The sequence below is a fragment of the Salarias fasciatus genome, chromosome 1 (genome assembly GCF_902148845.1).
Source record: "Salarias fasciatus chromosome 1, fSalaFa1.1, whole genome shotgun sequence".
NCBI lineage: Eukaryota > Metazoa > Chordata > Actinopteri > Blenniiformes > Blenniidae > Salarias > Salarias fasciatus.
In genome coordinates this window covers 28,966,034-28,983,671 of record NC_043745.1, presented here as the reverse complement: position 1 = coordinate 28,983,671, position 17,638 = coordinate 28,966,034, and the positions used below count along the sequence as shown (strand labels likewise).

The 17,638-nt window shown below is 40.4% G+C and overlaps 3 protein-coding genes across 15 annotated transcripts in view; 2 read left to right on the top strand and 1 right to left on the bottom strand.

Moving 5' to 3' along the window:
* baz2ba (bromodomain adjacent to zinc finger domain, 2Ba) overlaps positions 1 to 1,565 on the top strand; it is a 67,888-nt gene extending 66,323 nt beyond the window's left edge. For 10 of the 12 annotated variants that reach the window (XM_030091200.1, XM_030091172.1, XM_030091190.1 and 7 more), the window contains one exon: positions 83 to 1,565. In XM_030091200.1, coding sequence (XP_029947060.1) covers positions 83 to 239 — 157 coding nt within the window. In that variant the 3' untranslated portion in view covers positions 240 to 1,565. The remainder of the gene's footprint in view (positions 1 to 82) is intronic. The other 2 variants (XM_030091146.1, XM_030091118.1) reach the window with 1 other exon arrangement.
* Positions 1,566 to 6,486: 4,921 nt separating this feature from the next.
* wdsub1 (WD repeat, sterile alpha motif and U-box domain containing 1) lies at positions 6,487 to 17,506 on the top strand. 2 transcript variants are annotated; one of them, XM_030095387.1, is made up of 13 exons: positions 6,487 to 6,538; positions 7,649 to 8,085; positions 8,557 to 8,744; positions 8,894 to 8,980; positions 9,659 to 9,752; positions 10,338 to 10,371; positions 10,493 to 10,533; positions 12,034 to 12,140; positions 12,641 to 12,658; positions 13,042 to 13,068; positions 13,395 to 13,574; positions 14,858 to 14,992; positions 15,111 to 17,506. In XM_030095387.1, exons 2-13 carry the CDS (start codon positions 7,688 to 7,690, stop codon positions 15,260 to 15,262), a joined length of 1,461 nt encoding a protein of 486 aa, XP_029951247.1. In that variant the 5' UTR covers positions 6,487 to 6,538; positions 7,649 to 7,687; the 3' UTR covers positions 15,263 to 17,506. The 2 variants fall into 2 exon arrangements, with proteins under 2 accessions (XP_029951247.1, XP_029951332.1); XM_030095472.1 differs by lacking the exon at positions 12,641 to 12,658.
* The window catches only part of LOC115391143 (protein TANC1-like), a 41,856-nt gene continuing 38,975 nt past the window's right edge, over positions 14,758 to 17,638 (bottom strand). Inside the window, exon 30 of the mRNA XM_030095290.1 lies at positions 14,758 to 14,791. The gene's annotated coding sequence lies outside the window, so the exon portion shown is untranslated. The remainder of the gene's footprint in view (positions 14,792 to 17,638) is intronic.

Genomic DNA, 17,638 nt, shown 5'->3' with positions numbered 1-17,638 from the left:
TTACAGCAAAAAGATTGATGTTTCAGCTCTATATGAGTTTCACTTTCTAACATAAACCCCTTTCTTTTATTTTTTGTTTCAGGTATCAGAACCTGGAGACTTTCATCATTGACGTCAACTTGGTTTTTGATAACTGTGAAAAATTCAATGAAGACAATTCAGACATTGGCCGAGCCGGCCATAACATGAGGAAGTTCTTTGAGAAGCGCTGGACTGAGCTTCTGAAACAAACGAACTAAAAGTCTGTTCAGACCCCCCCCCCCCCAACATAAAAACCCATTCAACCTTTCATACCGGAGCACCAGGTTTTACTTTTGTTTTTCTTTGTCTGCGGGCTGGAAGAAGAAGCTGACTCCTCAATAAGGAACCCTTGGTGTGCTTTAGAGAGATGTCACCTTGCGAAAATAAAAAACTAAACTTGTTACATGAGGTGCGCTGGATTTATTACAACAGGGATAAAAGCCCCAAAGAGTCCCAGAGAAATGGGGTGTCCTAGTGCAATACCATTCCCTGTCTCAAAACACTGCACTGAATGAATCCTCTAATGTCACTGATATGTCTGCGCTAGAATACTTTCCACTACTTGTAAATAAGTCTTTTGTTATTTAATCGTATTATAGTGAATGTATTTAATTTTGTAATAATTATTTATGAATCAAGGTCCACTTCATTTTCTATGAAAAGGAGGAATCAGCCGAAACTGCTATGAATTTAAAAAAGAAAAAGAAAACAAAAAAAAAAAGGAATGTGTCTTTGTGTTATAATTTTTTTTTCTTCTCCCAAATATCAAACAAAGCCAAGAAAAAAAAAAAAGAAACTGTTTACACTGTTCAGTGCTTTGGGGCATCAGAGGACTGTATTCATTTGTTCAAACTGTAAAACTGCATTTATTTACAGGAACAGCAGAGGAACAGTTAGACGATGGTGATTCATGTGTATATACTGTTTATTAATGTCAATATTATGTCTTGTTTGGAACGATGTGTAAAAAATTGTTTAAGAATATTAAGATATTGTTTATGCCTTAGAATGATTGTAGCATTCTATTTTAGTGAACGTGATGAAAACATTATCATAAATATTGTTTGTACAGTATATACATATCCTCTGCAAACACTGTGGTATCCTTAATCTTGGTAGTGCCTACCCTTCCAACAGGGGCATGTAGGGGATGTTATTGTTTTTAGTTTTCATTCTTATGACAATTATTTTTTTATATGATTTCAATCCAACAAGGCCTCCAAAGTTGGACAGTGACACAGAAATCATTCCTCACCATAGCAGAAGAAAAAGGAACAACCAAGCATTCACTTATGCTTCCATATTGCATTTCCTCGCAATCTGCCACAATACAGAGGACCTAAGGCCATTTGTAACCACTGTGTTGAACCTTGCTGTGTGTTGTGGCCTGATGGAGGCAGCTAGATTTTTTTGTACCCAAGTCGAAAGTACTTGAAGTTACTTTATTTAAGATATTGTGGAATAAAAGTATCATTCTTTTGTAGGAGCTTTATTTTTCACTAGTGTGTGGCACGGACCTATTAAAAGGATGTTTTTCAACGTAATGTGACTTCCACTGGTTTTTGCTTTAATTCCATCCAACAGCTCAACTTTCTTTTTAATCGACATTAACTGGTTTCTTTATTCTCCTGTCACTTAGCAGGAGATTATATTTCATTGCTCTGTAGTTACTTCCCTCTCTTGGTTACGGCTTCATTTGTCTTGCTTGCACTCATTTTGCATTTCAATTTAGTTTGTATCTTATTTTTTTTTTTTTTTACAATACTTCAGAGTCTCTTCACCACGACATGTTCCCTCTACAGTACATGAGGAGTGTTGCTTTAATTGCCACATATTAAATTTGATGAGAGTTTTTATGAAGTAGAAATAAAAGTTTTCAGCTTGATTTCATCTGTGCCCAAGCTGTAAAATATATCGATGACTGTATCTCTTTAAATCAGAAGTTTCTACAGTCTTGAGTCGGTGGAGTAAAAAAAAAAAAAAAAAAAAAAATCTGCAACTCGTCAGTCGAACTTTAGATTTTGAAAACATTTCCCCACATGGCCATAGTGGCCTAAAAACAAAAGCTTCCTTCTGTTTTTCAAACCGGCTGTATCCCTGTTTTCATCTTATACGGCTGAACACTCGTCGATGTTCCAACACAGAGAGAGAGAAAGTAATCTTCAGGGAGAAGAGGAGTCAACACCCGTGAGCAAACAATGTGTGATACAGAGAAAAACACCAGAGACCCAGAACGCACCCGCATTGTTACCTCCGCCAAGGAGGATATGTAATCACGTCGGTTTGTTGGTTGGTTGGTTGGTTGGTTTGTTAGCAACATTACAGATAAAGTTATGGACGGATTGCAATGAAACTTTGTGGAAAGGTGGGTCTTGGGCTAACTTAGAATCCATTAAATTTTGGTGATGATCTGGATCACCGTCTGGATCCAGGAATTTTTCAAAGGATTCTTTATCATTGAGAGACAGGGCAGTCCCAGCATAGTTGGGCATAACTTCACAATAAATGACAAGGGGGCAGTGTAAGTTCTTCAATGACTCTAACAGATATCAGCTGCTGATCCAGATCACGGAAGTATTCCGGATAGCGGGATCCAGAACAGAAAAAAATAGGGGGATTCCGGAGTGTCAGTCACTGTGAGGCAACACATTGAGATATGATCATGCAGCTTTCTCACATACATTGTTTGTGTTGGGGAGAAATAAAATGTTTTTTTTAGTATATAAGGTTTTCTTATTGTTGTTAGTGACTGATTTGAGCTGTGGTGGAGGTCTGCGCTCTCTGAGTGCCAAATTCTAGTTTGGCAATGAAACACCGATTCATACTGGGTGTCCACGGTGGTGTAGTGGTATAATCTCTCCTCTCACAACAAGAAGAAGCCCCAGTCTGAGTCCAGGTCAGGCTTGAAGGTCTTTCTATGTGAAGTTCACTTGTTGATTCTGAGAACTTGTTTCCTGCCAGTCTTTTATCTTTTTTTTTAACAGTACCTATTCTTGTTCTTCAACACAAGTGGCTGATATTAATAGATGGGAGCTGAAGATTTCATCATGGAAAAGCTGCAGAATAATTGATTTAAAATTAAATTCGCCGATCAATTGTTGCTAATCCCAAATTTGCTTTTGTATTGCCATCAGCATTATCTAGCCCCTCTGTGACATTTGCATCTGCTGGGTTATTGATAACATTCATCTTTAATAAGTCAATGAGTGAAATAACTGCAGAGCAGATAATCACAGTATTTGGCTCTAATGCTGAAGCAGTTGGAAAGAAGAAAATGCAAAAATCGATTCATGATGTGGATAAAAGTTTGAGTCATCATCAGCAGATTGAATATCCGGAGTCAAAACGGTTTTGATTGAATGAGTGTTTGTTTCTAGTATTGTCCTCTCTTATTTGTTCTTCATCCTGCTGCAGCTGAATTTTCATTTCCTGCATTTGTGTCTGGTTTCTCCTCCTGTAGTTTATTCTTCTTCTCCTCCACTCTGTCTTAAATTCCTTATTGAACATTCATTCTTTCCCGTCCTGCAATGCACTTTTGTCTTGTGTCTGTTCTGGTATCTCCTGTTGTCTTCCAGCTGTTGGATCTCCTCCATCAGCAGCAGCTGCTGCTGCAGTTTGCAGGATGTGTTTGGTCGTCCTGACCAACTTCTCCACAGCTGCTTTTTGTTGTCAGTGAGACCTGCAGAGGGATGCTCCTTGTCCTCCTGGAAATGGTCGATCTGAGCAGACGGTTTATTTAAGTCTGAATAGTGGAGGCTGGACAGTGGAGCAACAGGAAAAGAATACCACTGGTTTGAATTCTGTTTTCTTACTTTTCATGTGTTTCTGGATTTACTTTGGTACTCAGGTTTCCTGTTTGAGGCCCAGCACACTCCTGGGGCTAATTGTGGATTGCCAGTAGTTGTGACTGTGTTTGAATCTTCTTTCAGCTTCCTGCCTCTCTCCACAGTCAGCTGGGATCGGCTTCACTGGGATCCTTAATTGTATGAAAAGCTGTATAAAACATGAAAGAATCCATTCCTTCAGTGGTCTCTTAGTGTGTTTGAATGATGGCCGTGAGTTCAGTGTACCTTTTGCTTCATTAGACTTGGATCCGTGTCTGAATCTGAGAGCTTGTTAATCTGCAGGAGAATAAGGTCTCAGTTTGCAGCTCGTTCTGAGTCTGTTTCTCTTCTATGTGCTATGATGTGTTTGATAGCGAAACTCTTTCCCAAAGGCTCGTTGGTGACATGTTGCTTCTGGCTTTTAGTTGAAAGTTGTTCATAAAATTATTATTATTGTTAGTTAAAATGTTAATTACACTTGCATTAAACTCTGAAAGCATTTTTTTAACCTCCATTTAAAAAGAAACAGGGACCGATGGAAAAATAAGTATGTCAGGAAAAGAAACATCTACTGGAAGCATTTCTCCTTTTTGCTTTCTTTGTAAATTACAACCTGCTTCACAATGCTTACCAGTGTTTGTTTTTTCTAAAATTACAGCTTTTTCTGTCATTCCCCTTAATATCTATCAGAGGGGCAAAAAAGTGTTTGTTGTTGAAGAGTTTATAACGTGATGTAGCATTTTGAACTCTAAGAGATTAAAAAAGTAGATTTAAGGATTGATTATAAGAATCTTTGATGAAGAAATTAAAATGTTGATTTTTAAATTACAGCAATCCATAAAGAATTTTGTTAAAAAATTATGTTCTAAGTCAGTGCATAACATTTTTTTATGAATGAGCAAGAGCTTTCCTTCAACTGATATAGAATTTTCAGGGCAGATATTCTGCAGCAGTTTTTCTCATTTGGCATTTTCTGAGGTAGAATATTCAAAGAGACCAGAACAAATTCTTTTCCAGTATGTGTCCACCTTTTGAGAGCTCTTCTAACGCTCTTTCTCGTATGAGGATTTTAGACAGATGGCCTTGTTTGTACATTTTTATCCAGTGGAGCAACTCCAATGACTTCAGTCAAGGTCATGTTGTACTACTCCATTTTAGCTGATTTTTTACCTAGTTGCATTCAATGGGGTGCAATTTAGCTTACATAATCTAAAGTGGTTGGAAAATGCTGTTCAAACATAGATTGCTCATTGAGCAATACGGTACAAAAGCGTCCAGGATATGGAGTAAAATCATTTTTCCTCGGGCCCCAGTTACACCACCAGTGACCACCAGTTACATTATGATGTGTTTCTCTTAAGTGTTTTGTTGTTGTTGCAGAGAACTGCCCCATACAGAGAGAAAATAAAGGATCTTTGATCCTTTGGAGAGAAGGATCTGGCCCAGACTGAGGTCCATCCTGAGCAATGACTCACATCCTCTCCGTGATGTTGGTCAACAGCAGGAGCACTTTCAGCAAGGACTCATACCGAGTCACTGCACGACAGAGCACCACAGGAAATCCTTCCTTCCTGCAGACATAAGAGTCTGTAACTCCTCCTTGTAAACAGTTTGCTGTGTTTGCCTGTTAATTTCATTCTCTTCCTGACACCACTGTGTACTGTATATATTCATTTTAATGTTGCTTATTTAATTTTTTAATTTTTTCATATTGTTTTGTCAAAGCTGAATGTGAGCTGGCTCCACCTCCCATGCCCCATCAAGGAGGAGAAAGACCGGGTGCAACTAATCACCTGATTGATGCCCCTGGCCTGCTGGGTGTGGAGGAGACAACCAGCAGGCCAGACGTGTTGCTCCTAAAGGAGCTTGAAAGACTCAAGAAATCTGCAATAACCTACATCTGACAACTGATGTGAAGACAATAAAACACTGAAAGAAAACTGGAACTAGTTCTTTGAGTGGAATCCTGTATAACATTTATGTGAAGAAATTGCTCCATTCAAGTCTGGAGCAGCACAAAAATTCAGAGGGCTTGACACACTGATATTTCAAACTTCCATTATTATTATTATTATCATTATTATTATTATTATTATTATTATTGTTATTATTATTATTATTATTATTATTATTATTATTATATTTCTATTCTATTCTGTGTGGAACAACTCTTCAAAGAATTTTCCTCTGGGATTAATAAAGTTTCTATTCCATTAATTTATTCTATTCTATTCTATTCTATTCTATTCTTTTCTATTCTATTTATTGTATTCTATTCTTTAAGCTATAACTTGCTGATTAAACATTTACTGTTTAACAGATAATTTATTTGACCTATTGATACGAGACAGGATGAAATGAATGACTTCTTTCTGGAGCGGAATTTGGAACCATTAAAAGAAAATAATTGAGATTTGTTGAGACAGAATTGTTGAGACATTTTCTCAAACAGTCAACTCAAAACATGCTGAAAGTGTCGTGAAAATCTTGAATTTCTAGACCAGCGCTCCCTGTACTGTATGGTCTTCTCATGGCAATATTTTCCCATATAAAATCTAAAAATGGTTTGTTTACACCTTCAAGATTGTTTCCGGGCAGCTATTACTTAAGTGGTGACGTGCTGCGTGTGACGTCACGGTCAGCTGCTGAAGGCGGAAGTAAATAACGTGCGGACGGAGGCACGGCGGAGAAAAGTGAGTGAACTTTTACATTTTAATGGCGCTACAGCTTGATTTATCCTGTTTTCCCTCTTGGTGCTCCTCGTTTAACGCCTCGGAATGAATTCTGAGATCAGTCCTGCTGCTGACAGGAACATTCTACGCTTCAATATTTACTGCCGTTTATTCTCACCGCCGTTATGTTAGTGACGCTGCTGACTCCCACTGCCTCAGCATAAGAAGTAGAGTTTATTTCCTAACAAGTGACCCAATAAAGATAATTTTTAATTGTATAAAACGCTAAATCGGTCGTTTTAAGTAAAGACTACATGATTGAGTGAGAACAGAGGGAAAGTGGATGAGTTGAAGAGTCTCAACAGAGCATCAGTTCAGGCGAGCTTTGTCCAGGTTGAAAGCATCTCGGAACAGTTGAATCAGGTTTATTGTACTTGGGCGATATCTTCCAAGTACATGGTCAAGACTGAGTAGTTTTGGAGAGTATGAGACCGCATGGAGATCGTTTGGACATGTGCTGAGCAGAGTGAGTGAATTTATTGCAGCTGCCAGGCGGGAAGAGGAGAGGGAAAAGTTCAGAGAAGGTCTGTAGATGTGATGAAGGAAGACCTGGAGATGATTTGTGTATTAGAATAAGACTCAGGATGGGGTGAGATGGATGCAAAAGAACCGCTGTGAAGAAGGAAAGAGCAGAGTGAAAAAAAATGAAGCTATTCTTTGTAAACCCACAAATACGTAGTTTACTGTTCTCAAGCTTTATTTTTTCTTGATTTAAAATTATTTTCAGTGAGCTAGATACTGACCCGACCATACTTTCAACTCTAGTGCTGTGTAGATTTAATTAAGACCCCGAAAATGTAGTCTTTGGGGAATAAAACTGATTATCAGGTCTGATAATTTGCCAGTTATCTTGTTTTATTTCCTTTTTGGAAAGACATTTCTCCCTTTAGTGGGGTTTTAGAAGCCTTAGCTGAGACATCAAGGAGATTTGGTGTAAAAATTTGTAGAATTGACTCACGACTTGCATTTTACATCTCCTAACAATTCAAGGTTAACATTTTGTGATTAGACAAGAATACATTCTATGGCATTTTAAGTTTTTAAATTCAACATACCACTATTTCTTTTCAGTTGAATTTTTCCCAGAGAACTTTGGAAGCAGCTCTCCAGATGACGTCTCTCGTCTGCACTTTACAACACCATCAGGACGATGTCAACTGGTGTGCCTTCTCAGCCAAGCTGTTGGCCACATGTTCAGGGGATAAAACTCTCAGGATATACAACACCAACAACTTCTCGGAGCTGGCCTTTTCGCCGCTGTCCGGACATGGCTATGGCGTTCACTGCTGCTGCTTCAGCGCCTGCGGGCAGTTCCTGGCCTCCTGCTCTACAGATGCCACCACAGTGGTTTGGTCCATGGTCACGGGGGAGATCGAGGCCGTCCTGGAGCACCCTGGTCGCAGCCCCGTCAGGATCTGCGCTCTGTCTCCGGACTCCCTCCATCTGGTCTCTGGAGCAGCCGATGGCACTCTGGCTCTCTGGGATTTCCCTTCCAAACAATTACAGAGGTGATATCACACAGATGAGCAGCTGATATGAACTGAGGAAAATAACTGACATGTGGAATCATAATTTAAAAAAACAAACAAACACACATTTTACATAAACTTGTGATGAGGAATCTCGAAAAAAACATGTAGAAAAATAGACGTTAATTTGTCTGAACCCAATTTAAATTTGTTTTAAGAAGTTGGAGAAATGCTGTTGATATACACAGAGAATCCTGTGTGCATGTGTGTATGTGTTTGTGTGTTTTCCAAGCAGTCCCATTTCCTGCCACAGTCTAAAACCCTGCATTTGAGGTTAATTGGCTGCTCTAAAATCGCCTTTTCAGTATGAATTAAAGTGCATCAACTATATCACCATTGAATTTCTGTAATATCCTCTCTGCTCAGTCCCACCAGAACCCATGTCCTTGCATTTTACCTTTAATGAATGAAACTGTAGCTGAAAGTGATGTGCTGGTTGTGTTTGTGAAGGACCGGCGGAGTGACAGAAACCACGGTGGTGGCGTGCTCCTTCAGCCCGTGCAGTCAGATGTTCATGAGCGGCTCCACCTATGGAGACCTCCGTCTGTGGGACCTGAACATGAATCAGCTTGTTGCGGAGAAGAACGCCCATGACCTGGGTGTCTCCTGCTGCACCTTCGCTCCCAACATCTTCAGCGGTGAGAGTCCCTGCTCTGATTTAGCATTTATATTTAACACAGTTTCAACCATTTAGGAAATAGAGTTGTAAATTGATGAACATTTGAGGTGTCACAATGACATGCAGCATATTCCTTCTTGAGGACGGTTTCTATATCTCTATGTTCAGGCGGTCAAGTCGTGCAGTTCCAGCTGGCATCCTGTGGACAAGACAGTCTCCTGAAAATATGGACCATTAATAAGTTCAGCTCTGGAGGTACACTGGCAGATTGTTTCTCTCCGTGTCTCGTGCTTTCTGATATCACACATCATTGTAAACCTGCTGTTCCCATGTGGGAGACTTCATAAATATTTAATGATTCAAAGTTCCTCCCTGTGAGACAAAATTCATCCATTTTGTTGTGGTATATGAATTCTTGCTGTCTGCTGTGTGGTTGATTTGAGGCCTGACTCCATGTTGGACAAACTGCACCATGCACATACTTGACTTCAGATCACATTTGCACAAATACAGCAAGGTCAGTCTGCCTTATGCGTACACATGGCCAAGTGTTCTACCTGTTTTCAATTCATGTATGTTTTTTTTTTCTTGGTCAGTTCGATGTCACTCAGCAGGCATATTTATCCCACCTCTGACAGTTATACAGATCAGATGCTTCTAAAACAATGGAATTTTACTGTTTACTGTTTGGTTTCACATTTAAAACCCAAAGTAAAAAGGTTAAAACAGTTTTCATTTTCGTTTTGTGATTACAAGGCATGTGGGAAAAACACTTGATCTAAAGAATTGTCTTTTTGCAGTAATTCTGAAACATACTGTAGATGATGTATTTGAAATATTCAGTTTTCCATTGTTAAATATTTTTTATATTTATATCAAATATTTATATTTTTTAGATGCGCATGTATAGTGTCAGCTGTTGCTCTCTTGCAGGCTGTAAGATGCAGCTCCTGCACACTCTAACCGGCCAGTCGGCTCCAGTGCTCTCCTGTGCGTACTCCTCAGACGGGCAGCTGCTCGTGTCTGGGTAAGAAGTCAGGTTTAAGAAACCAAACTAGTGATTTTGCTTGTTTTAGCCTTTGTACTGACATTTACAAAAAGCATCTTTGGCTTTCAGATTGATTTCTTCCTTTGCGGGGTGCCTTTGCTGTTTGATCGAGTATTTTATAACAGTCATGAGCTGGACATTTTAAATGTGCTTGACACACATCATATATCCCAATCATAAAAAATCAATTCATCCTGCAGTACAAATTATACAAATTAGAGAATTTTAGACGTTTCCATTCCTGAAGAAAATTCAGATTAATATGTCTGCACATTATTTTACATTAGTCTTCTGATAACAAACAGACGAGCACCCATGCTGTGATCTATTTGGGATGAAGAGATTGATGAAGTGGAATATAGATTGTTTGCCTGGAAGTGTCATGAAAGTAGGCCACCCTCCTTATAGATATAACACTGCAGTATCTCAGTGTGACCACTGGAGGGAGACAAAGATCGTGAAGCTGCACCTGTACATGCTGTACTCCACCAAATGAATGACAAATCGAAGCACCGCTTGGATAGTTATAGTTTTATTTTTTTTATTTACTTATTTATTTTTTAGGTCTGTGGACAAATCGGTCACAATCTACGATGCTGTAAGTTCCCTTGTTTGTTTTAAGTACTTTATAGAAATATCAGCTTTTTTTAATTGTACACGGCACACTGCTCCATTTATTTCCAAATGCTCATTATGTGTGTGTCCCATTTTCTTTGCAGAATAATGGACGTTTGCTCTACACACTGACCCAGCACGAGAGGTAAACATATATTTACATAATGTCAGTATGACTTAAAATGTGTTTTCCCTGTGTTTCTATGCTGAGTTTGCACGATCTCCAGGTGTGTGTATGTGTGTAATCCCAAAACAGTCATTACAGCTTAATTGGTAACTCAAAATTCCCTGTAGGTGATGATGAACCTGTGACTTTGCCTCTTTCTGTTTGCCTTGTGATGGATTGGCCACCTGTCCAGTTTGTAATCTACTTTTTACACATTGTCAACACATTGGGACGGGCTTCAGCAACTCCCAGCTGGATAAATGGCTGGATGGATGGATGGCTGAATGGATATATTTCTGTCATGACTTGAACTCACAGCGCTCATCTAATTAATAGCAGTTGAGACAGTCCCATAAACTGCTGTTTTAAGTTATATGTGTTGTCAAAGCTCAGACAATCTCACTTATTTCAGTGGTTTTGTTGTTTCTGACATTGGAACTGGTCGTTGCTGCTCTTCTTATTTCTCAGAAAAAGCCATTGCAGCTTGTGTTAGGGACATACATTGGATTTCTCGAACTTTTTTAAACTTTATTTTACAAGTATTTTGAATTAGCCATTAGATTTTGCATCCTATATTGTTCAGTTGTGTACGATGTATGTAGATACGGTAAACGTTTGAAATAGGTTGTGGAGCTTCATGGTCACCAATCATCCATTTTTAGAAATAGGTAGGACCACTCTCGCTGCATCTCTCCCCACACACATACATATAAGCCACAGATGAATGATCACACTTACGAGCTATTTATACGTCCATTCAGCCACCTGTGTGTGAACGGCAGCTGGCTCCTTTCAGCGGGGCAAATCATAGTCGATTTGGAAAATCACTGACTGAAGTGGAAGCAGGCGAAGGAAGTTGAGTAAGTGCTCAAAAAAGTAAATCACTTTTTTTTGTTTCCCCTCATTGAAGACTCAACAAATTGCCTGCAGGAAACTCATTTGACTTTAAACTGTTAATGTAACAGTGTGAGAGTGTCTGACGTTGGGTTTGGTGCATGCCTTTCTCCCCGATTCTTTGTGGATCAACATTTTACAGCAATCCAGCTTTTGGGTTTGAAGAGATTGTCCTCATTAGCATTGCCTTGACTTTCTTGAATTAACTGGAAATTTGATTTTAATCCCTATTTGGACTTTAGTGCGGCCTTTGAGGCAGTAAGCCACTGCTGAATTGGCCCTCTGATGGGGAGCGTTTCCATCACTGCTTTGTAAATCGGTCTGGTGTTGAGCTGGAGTGCCCACCTTTTAACTCTCTGTGAGCTGAACTGAAGGCTCAGATCTTTTTGGGCTTTCTAAAGATGACCAAGATGAGACACATCTAAACATTTGAATTGTGGTTATCATCATCAAAGTTACATCCTCAATTTTGCAGTAGTTTTTAAAGTTAATTTCCTCCTAATGTTGCATTTCTTACAGTTTTATGAGTCTGTTTGAAAACTCGTTGACTGAGGCAGCTCTCTCGGTGACTTTCCTCTTTTGCAGGTATGTGACGGCGTGCTCCTTCTCTCCAACGTCACAGCTGCTCGCCACTGGGTCTATGGATAAGACTGTGAACATCTGGAAGCTGTCGGATGGATGCAGCGGGCACAGTGAGCAAAAAGCAAACACACATCACTGCAAAAGCTCACGTCTCTGTTTAGTTGATGTAAATTAATGTAAAATTACTGACAATTCACTAACAATTCCACATGAGCCAGCATAACGACAGTCGAAAGGAAAGGGTTTTTTTCTCCCAATCAAGAAGAAACCTCAAGCAGATCCAGAGGTATCGGCTTTGTGCTTGAACCAGTTGGAGTTCGGTGAGAGAGAGAGAAGAGATGCGATCGAGTACTACAAACAAACAAGTTGACAGACAGCAGGCTAATCTGCAAGCTGTGGATTTGATGAGTCGACGTAGGAGGAGGCTCGGATCACAAACATTCAGATTCATAGTAAGAACTTGAGCAGGAAGGTGCAGAGCGAGAGGAGAGAGCGCAGACTTCAGGAGACAAAGACACGTAATGGTGACATGTGAATGTATGGGGATGGTTACTAGATCCTCTAACCTGTTCTTGTGTCTGCCTCTTTTCATGCATCCTGTCTCGGAAAGGCGTAAAAGCACTCCCTGGTTAGTCTCTCTTAAATCTTTTTTTCTCTCTTTTACACTGCTTTTACAATAAACAGCAGTCAATAAAACCGAGGAGACACAGGCCAGATTTTTATTACTTCTATCTATATTCTGTTTGCCAGTTCAATAAAATCTAAATTTTTGACATTTGATTTATTTTAGTAAGAATACTGTCAGAAAATGCAGTTTCTCTTGGCAGTGCTGTCTGGAGAGTTATCTTGTGTTGAAGGACACAGGTGCGGTGTGCAGGAGTGCTCTCTTTCCCTTAATCACTCTTCAGTCTCAAGTGTCTGCAGTTTGCCCAGAGATTATTACATTGCATTTTGCATGTTTTCATTTTTTTCTTCTTCTTCTTCTTCTTTTTTTTTTCTCGTGCTTTTCAGAGGAGTCGACTCAGACATCAAACGAAGGTGGGGGAAAAGGAAATATATCTCACAAGTAAAAATCACTCAACGATCAACACAGAATGCTGAAATAATCACCACTGTGTACCAAATCCAAGTTTGTTTTTCTGTCTGCTGCATAAAATCACGTTGCGTCGATGGAAAATGTCGATGGAAACCTCCAGACATTTATTTGTGTCGGCACATAAGCCGTGCCGGCCGCAGCATCCCGATCAATAATTAGCGAGCGCGACTCCTGGAGCGTCTTGCATGGAGAATATTTGCTCGTATCTGAAAAGGTGCTGCGGCCGTCACAGACCGACCGTCTCACTTCGGCTCATCCATCCACCCAGGGAGAACCTCGGCGGGCCGATCGAAGCTGCTGGTCAGCGATTGGTCGGAGGACGACGTGTCACAGTGGCTGGCGGAGGAAGGCCTCGGGGGATTGGTGGACACGTTCAAGGCCAATAACATCGACGGGACGGAGCTGCTCGGTCTCACCAAGGAAACGCTGGCGTCAGAGCTGCACATAGGTGAGGAAGACACACATCGCACGCCGCTCGGCGTGGCGCAGTGTCACTTTTTCACTTCTCTCACAGGCCGTGGCGCCTCCAGTTTGTCCGAACTGCAAGAGCATAAGCTGGGTCTTATGAGTATTACAGGCTCAGCCTGTTGTGAGAAAGAACGGAAAGTGTGCGGATTAGGATTTTTTTGCAACTATTTACATGGATAAAAGGCGGCACATTAAATTAAAGTCAGGGTGAAGGAATCAGTGTTGATGGGGGTTTTTACTCAGCAAGATTACATAATATTAGACTGCACAGGAAAAAAAAGCAAGCGGGCTTTTGGGCTTCAGCAGTTCTGACTTTAATCTGGGGCAGTTCATCAGTTACATAACCCAATCCCCAAAACAGAATTTCCCATAAGGTTTAAAGTAGATTTATACCTAATATCATTAGACCTTCTCAGTTATATCCAAGACTGCCTCAGTTTTTCTTTTCTTTCTTTTGACCAGACTTTAAGTCATTTTCTGCGTGAAGTGAAGCCGCCCAGCCAGAGTAGGAGTCTTGCGTTGTTGTCAGCGCACCAGCCAGGCCAGTTTTCGTCACGTAGTTGTCAGCAAATGTTTGTTGTATTGCCATGCCGTCATTTCCATCCCACAGCCGCTGTCAATCAGCGCTCCGTTTACACAGCTTCAGCGCCGTGACAGCTTGTGTTCACATTGTTCTGTTTTTAGAAACACAGCATGAATCCCACTTTTTTTTTTTTTTTTTTTTTTTTTTTTAGTTTTTACAAGAACAAACTTAGAGAACAGTATCGAGTAGCGACATGCCATACCCACTGCAGTAGCAGAATGTGAAACTGTCATATTGTTCACAGCGGTGAGAGGAACCAGCATGTAGGTTCTGCGTTCAGCGAGTCTGGGGAGTCCGACGGTTTTCAACATTGATTCTTCTTTTATTCACGTCAGCATTCAGGCTGATGAGCACGGGTGCCTTTGAATTGGACAGACAGCAGACACGGCCTGCTCCCACCATGCTCACACTCACCCACGCTCACATTTGCCATCCAAGAGTGAAAAGTGCCAAATGCACCAATGACAAACGCTCAGAACCTTGATATGCGCATTATGATACACGCTAATGTGTGGGTCAGTTCAGCTTGACGCTTTACTTAATGAGAGCACACAAAGTCTCATTTGGGTTCCTGGCACTGACCTTCTTGTGTGTGTGTGTGTGTGTGTGTGTGTGTGTGTGTGTGTGTGTGTGTGTGTGTGTGTGTGTGTGTGTGTGTGTGTGTGTGTGTGTGTGTTTAGAGTCAGTAGGCGTACGCAATAAAATTCTGAGGAAGGTGGAGGAGCTGAAGAGTGATTCGGTGTGCTCTGGCACTCCTGATGAGTTCCTGTGTCCAATCACCCGGGAGCTGATGAGGGAGCCAGTTATTGCAGCGGGTAGCTAACTTCCCTTTGTTCAAATTACATATATAAGAAAGAAAAAAAAAAGAAAAAAACTCAGTGCCAGCTGTTTGTTTCTTCATTGCTTCTTTCTCTGGGTTCGCTTTCCCACCAGATGGTTACTCCTATGAGAGAGAGGCCATCGAGAGCTGGATCAACACCAAGAATCGCTCCAGCCCGATGACCAACCTCCCTCTGCTGACCACTCTGCTCACGCCGAACCACACGCTGAAGATGGCCATTGGCCGCTGGAAGACCAGCCAGTAGACCCCGCGTTCCATCTGCAGTGGCGTTCCTTCAACATTTTGGGTCAGGATGTGTCTGTGTGCTTAAAGGTGATTTTTAGCTGCACTCAAAGTTACACCGAGCAGTCATCAAGAGCTGATTACCTAACTTCAAACGCATCCGCCATGCCTACTTACAAAGTCCTTGTTGGAAGTTGCCTGCTTGTAGATAAGCTGAGGCGTTTTTATTGACCCCCTTCATTTGCTCAATCCTCTTTGCGGTTAACCTTAGCTACCCATGTGTGGATCAGCGGGCTGCACCCAGAGATTAATGGCCTTTCTCATGGAGAAACAGTGGAGGGGATGAAACTTCTTGCCAGTACAGGGTTTGAAAATGAGCTCGCATCTCGAACATCGAGGCCAACACAGCCCCTTAGCTGGATGAAGTGAAGTTAAAAGTGCTCTTCACCAGCCACTCAGAAGTGTGATGAATGTGTAACTCTGCTTAAATAGCAAATCACAAACAGAAAGCACATAAATAATTGAACAGGGTAGACTCAGGTGAGCCTTTATCCTTATCAGTTCGCCTGGTGATTCCTCTTATCTGTTTTCCTCTGATGCCTATGGATCAATTAAGATGTTTATGACAAAGTTCCAACAAAAAGCGTTCCATGAAGACCTTTCAGATTTGAGAGGTTGTGTGACATTGAATAAGCACACTGAGGAGCAGTACTGCCTGTCCAATTTAGAATTATTGCAGCCCTCGAGTGGTGATAACACATTTAATTTGCGCTCAACCCTCCATTTATACTTTATAAATGCTACTGATCTAAATGGATCAAATTGTCATCGTCAGTAATTTCCTGGCAATTGTGGTGCTCGCGAAACTGTGTCCACCATTGTGCGATTGCACCGATAGCGACGGAGTAAAGTGAAGCTAATACACATCACCATGTGTCATCAATGTTTTTATTTCTCTCACTTGGAAAACGGTGACAGTTTAAAAATTGAGTTATATGGGGGGGTTGACATTAAGATGTGTATTTCTGGTGAGGGCAGCAGACAAGTTTGAGGATTTCCATTTCAATTACAACAATATCAATCATTTCACACCATACAATCAGCTGCCACAATGATTTTTTTTTTTTTTTAATGATCTGCTTTATGCAATGTGTTATGTCAAACTGATAGACGCGCATCCACGTCATTCCTCATTGTCAAAAAGAAATACTAATGCTGCTCACCTAACCTCCATCCATCGTCTTACTGCTCACTGATACCCTGGACGGGTCGCCAGCCCACCACAGTGCAAACACTCCCATTATTCCCACTGATTTATAGACGGCTGCGCTACTCGTGTGCAGGTCTCTGGGATGTGAAAGGAACAAAACTCACTCACACACAGAAAAACCCCTGAAGCCCAGAATCAAAGCGGGGATATTCCTGTCATGAGTCAAGCCTGCCAGCTACTAATATGACATCTGGTTTAGAAATATTTCTTAATGGAGCTTTATTTACATGAATATGAACAGTTTGCTTCGCCTGCAGCTGAGCATTACTCTCAAATTGGATGGATTGTCTGAACCTTGCAGGAGCTAATGTTTTGAGAACTTTATGAAAATAGAAGATGGTAAAAGTTGCGGAGATGCACTTCGCTGTTTGAGCAAACACCCACTGCTATAATATTCAGAATTGCACCATCCGCAGATTTCCAGTCATTTATTGTATTAGCTTTTTTAAATGTCAGATACCTTTTTGTCATACTGTGAAAGACTTTCTATCCATTCACACACACACACACACATCCCAAAGCTTAAGCAACACTTTATGGATTACACTGTGAATGAGGCAAGAAATATAGAAATGCGGTCCTTCATTAATGTTTTATTTTACCACAATAATGATGTGGTAAGATTCGGTAATCAATAGTATGACTCTGGAAAGGATATATGACAACTATGGACATACAATAATGTAATAAGTCTCTTAAGGATTTTTTTTTTTGTTTGTTTTAATCTTACATTCTGTAAATGCTCTGTCCAAATAAACCAATAAACACTTCATATGAATATGTTCTCTGCTATGCAAAAATAAATAACATATACTGTAAATATTGAAGCAGTCGAGTCAATGTCTGATTATGACAGGAAGTGTCATGTACAGTGGCTATTTTATCAAATGTACCAAGAAAAACAATCTGAAGTACACAAAGTAATTTCTTTTGAAGCCCGTAATGCTGACAGACAACCACTTACAGGGAAATATATAATCTGCAAATATAGTGTACACCGTACAAATATAAATGTTTTTTAAAAGACACTTGACAATAGAAATGGTCATATTCTGCAACTAGTAGCGTGAGGTTTTTGTATATTCGTGCACAAAGCTTTCTCTGATTCTATATTTCATATAATAAATT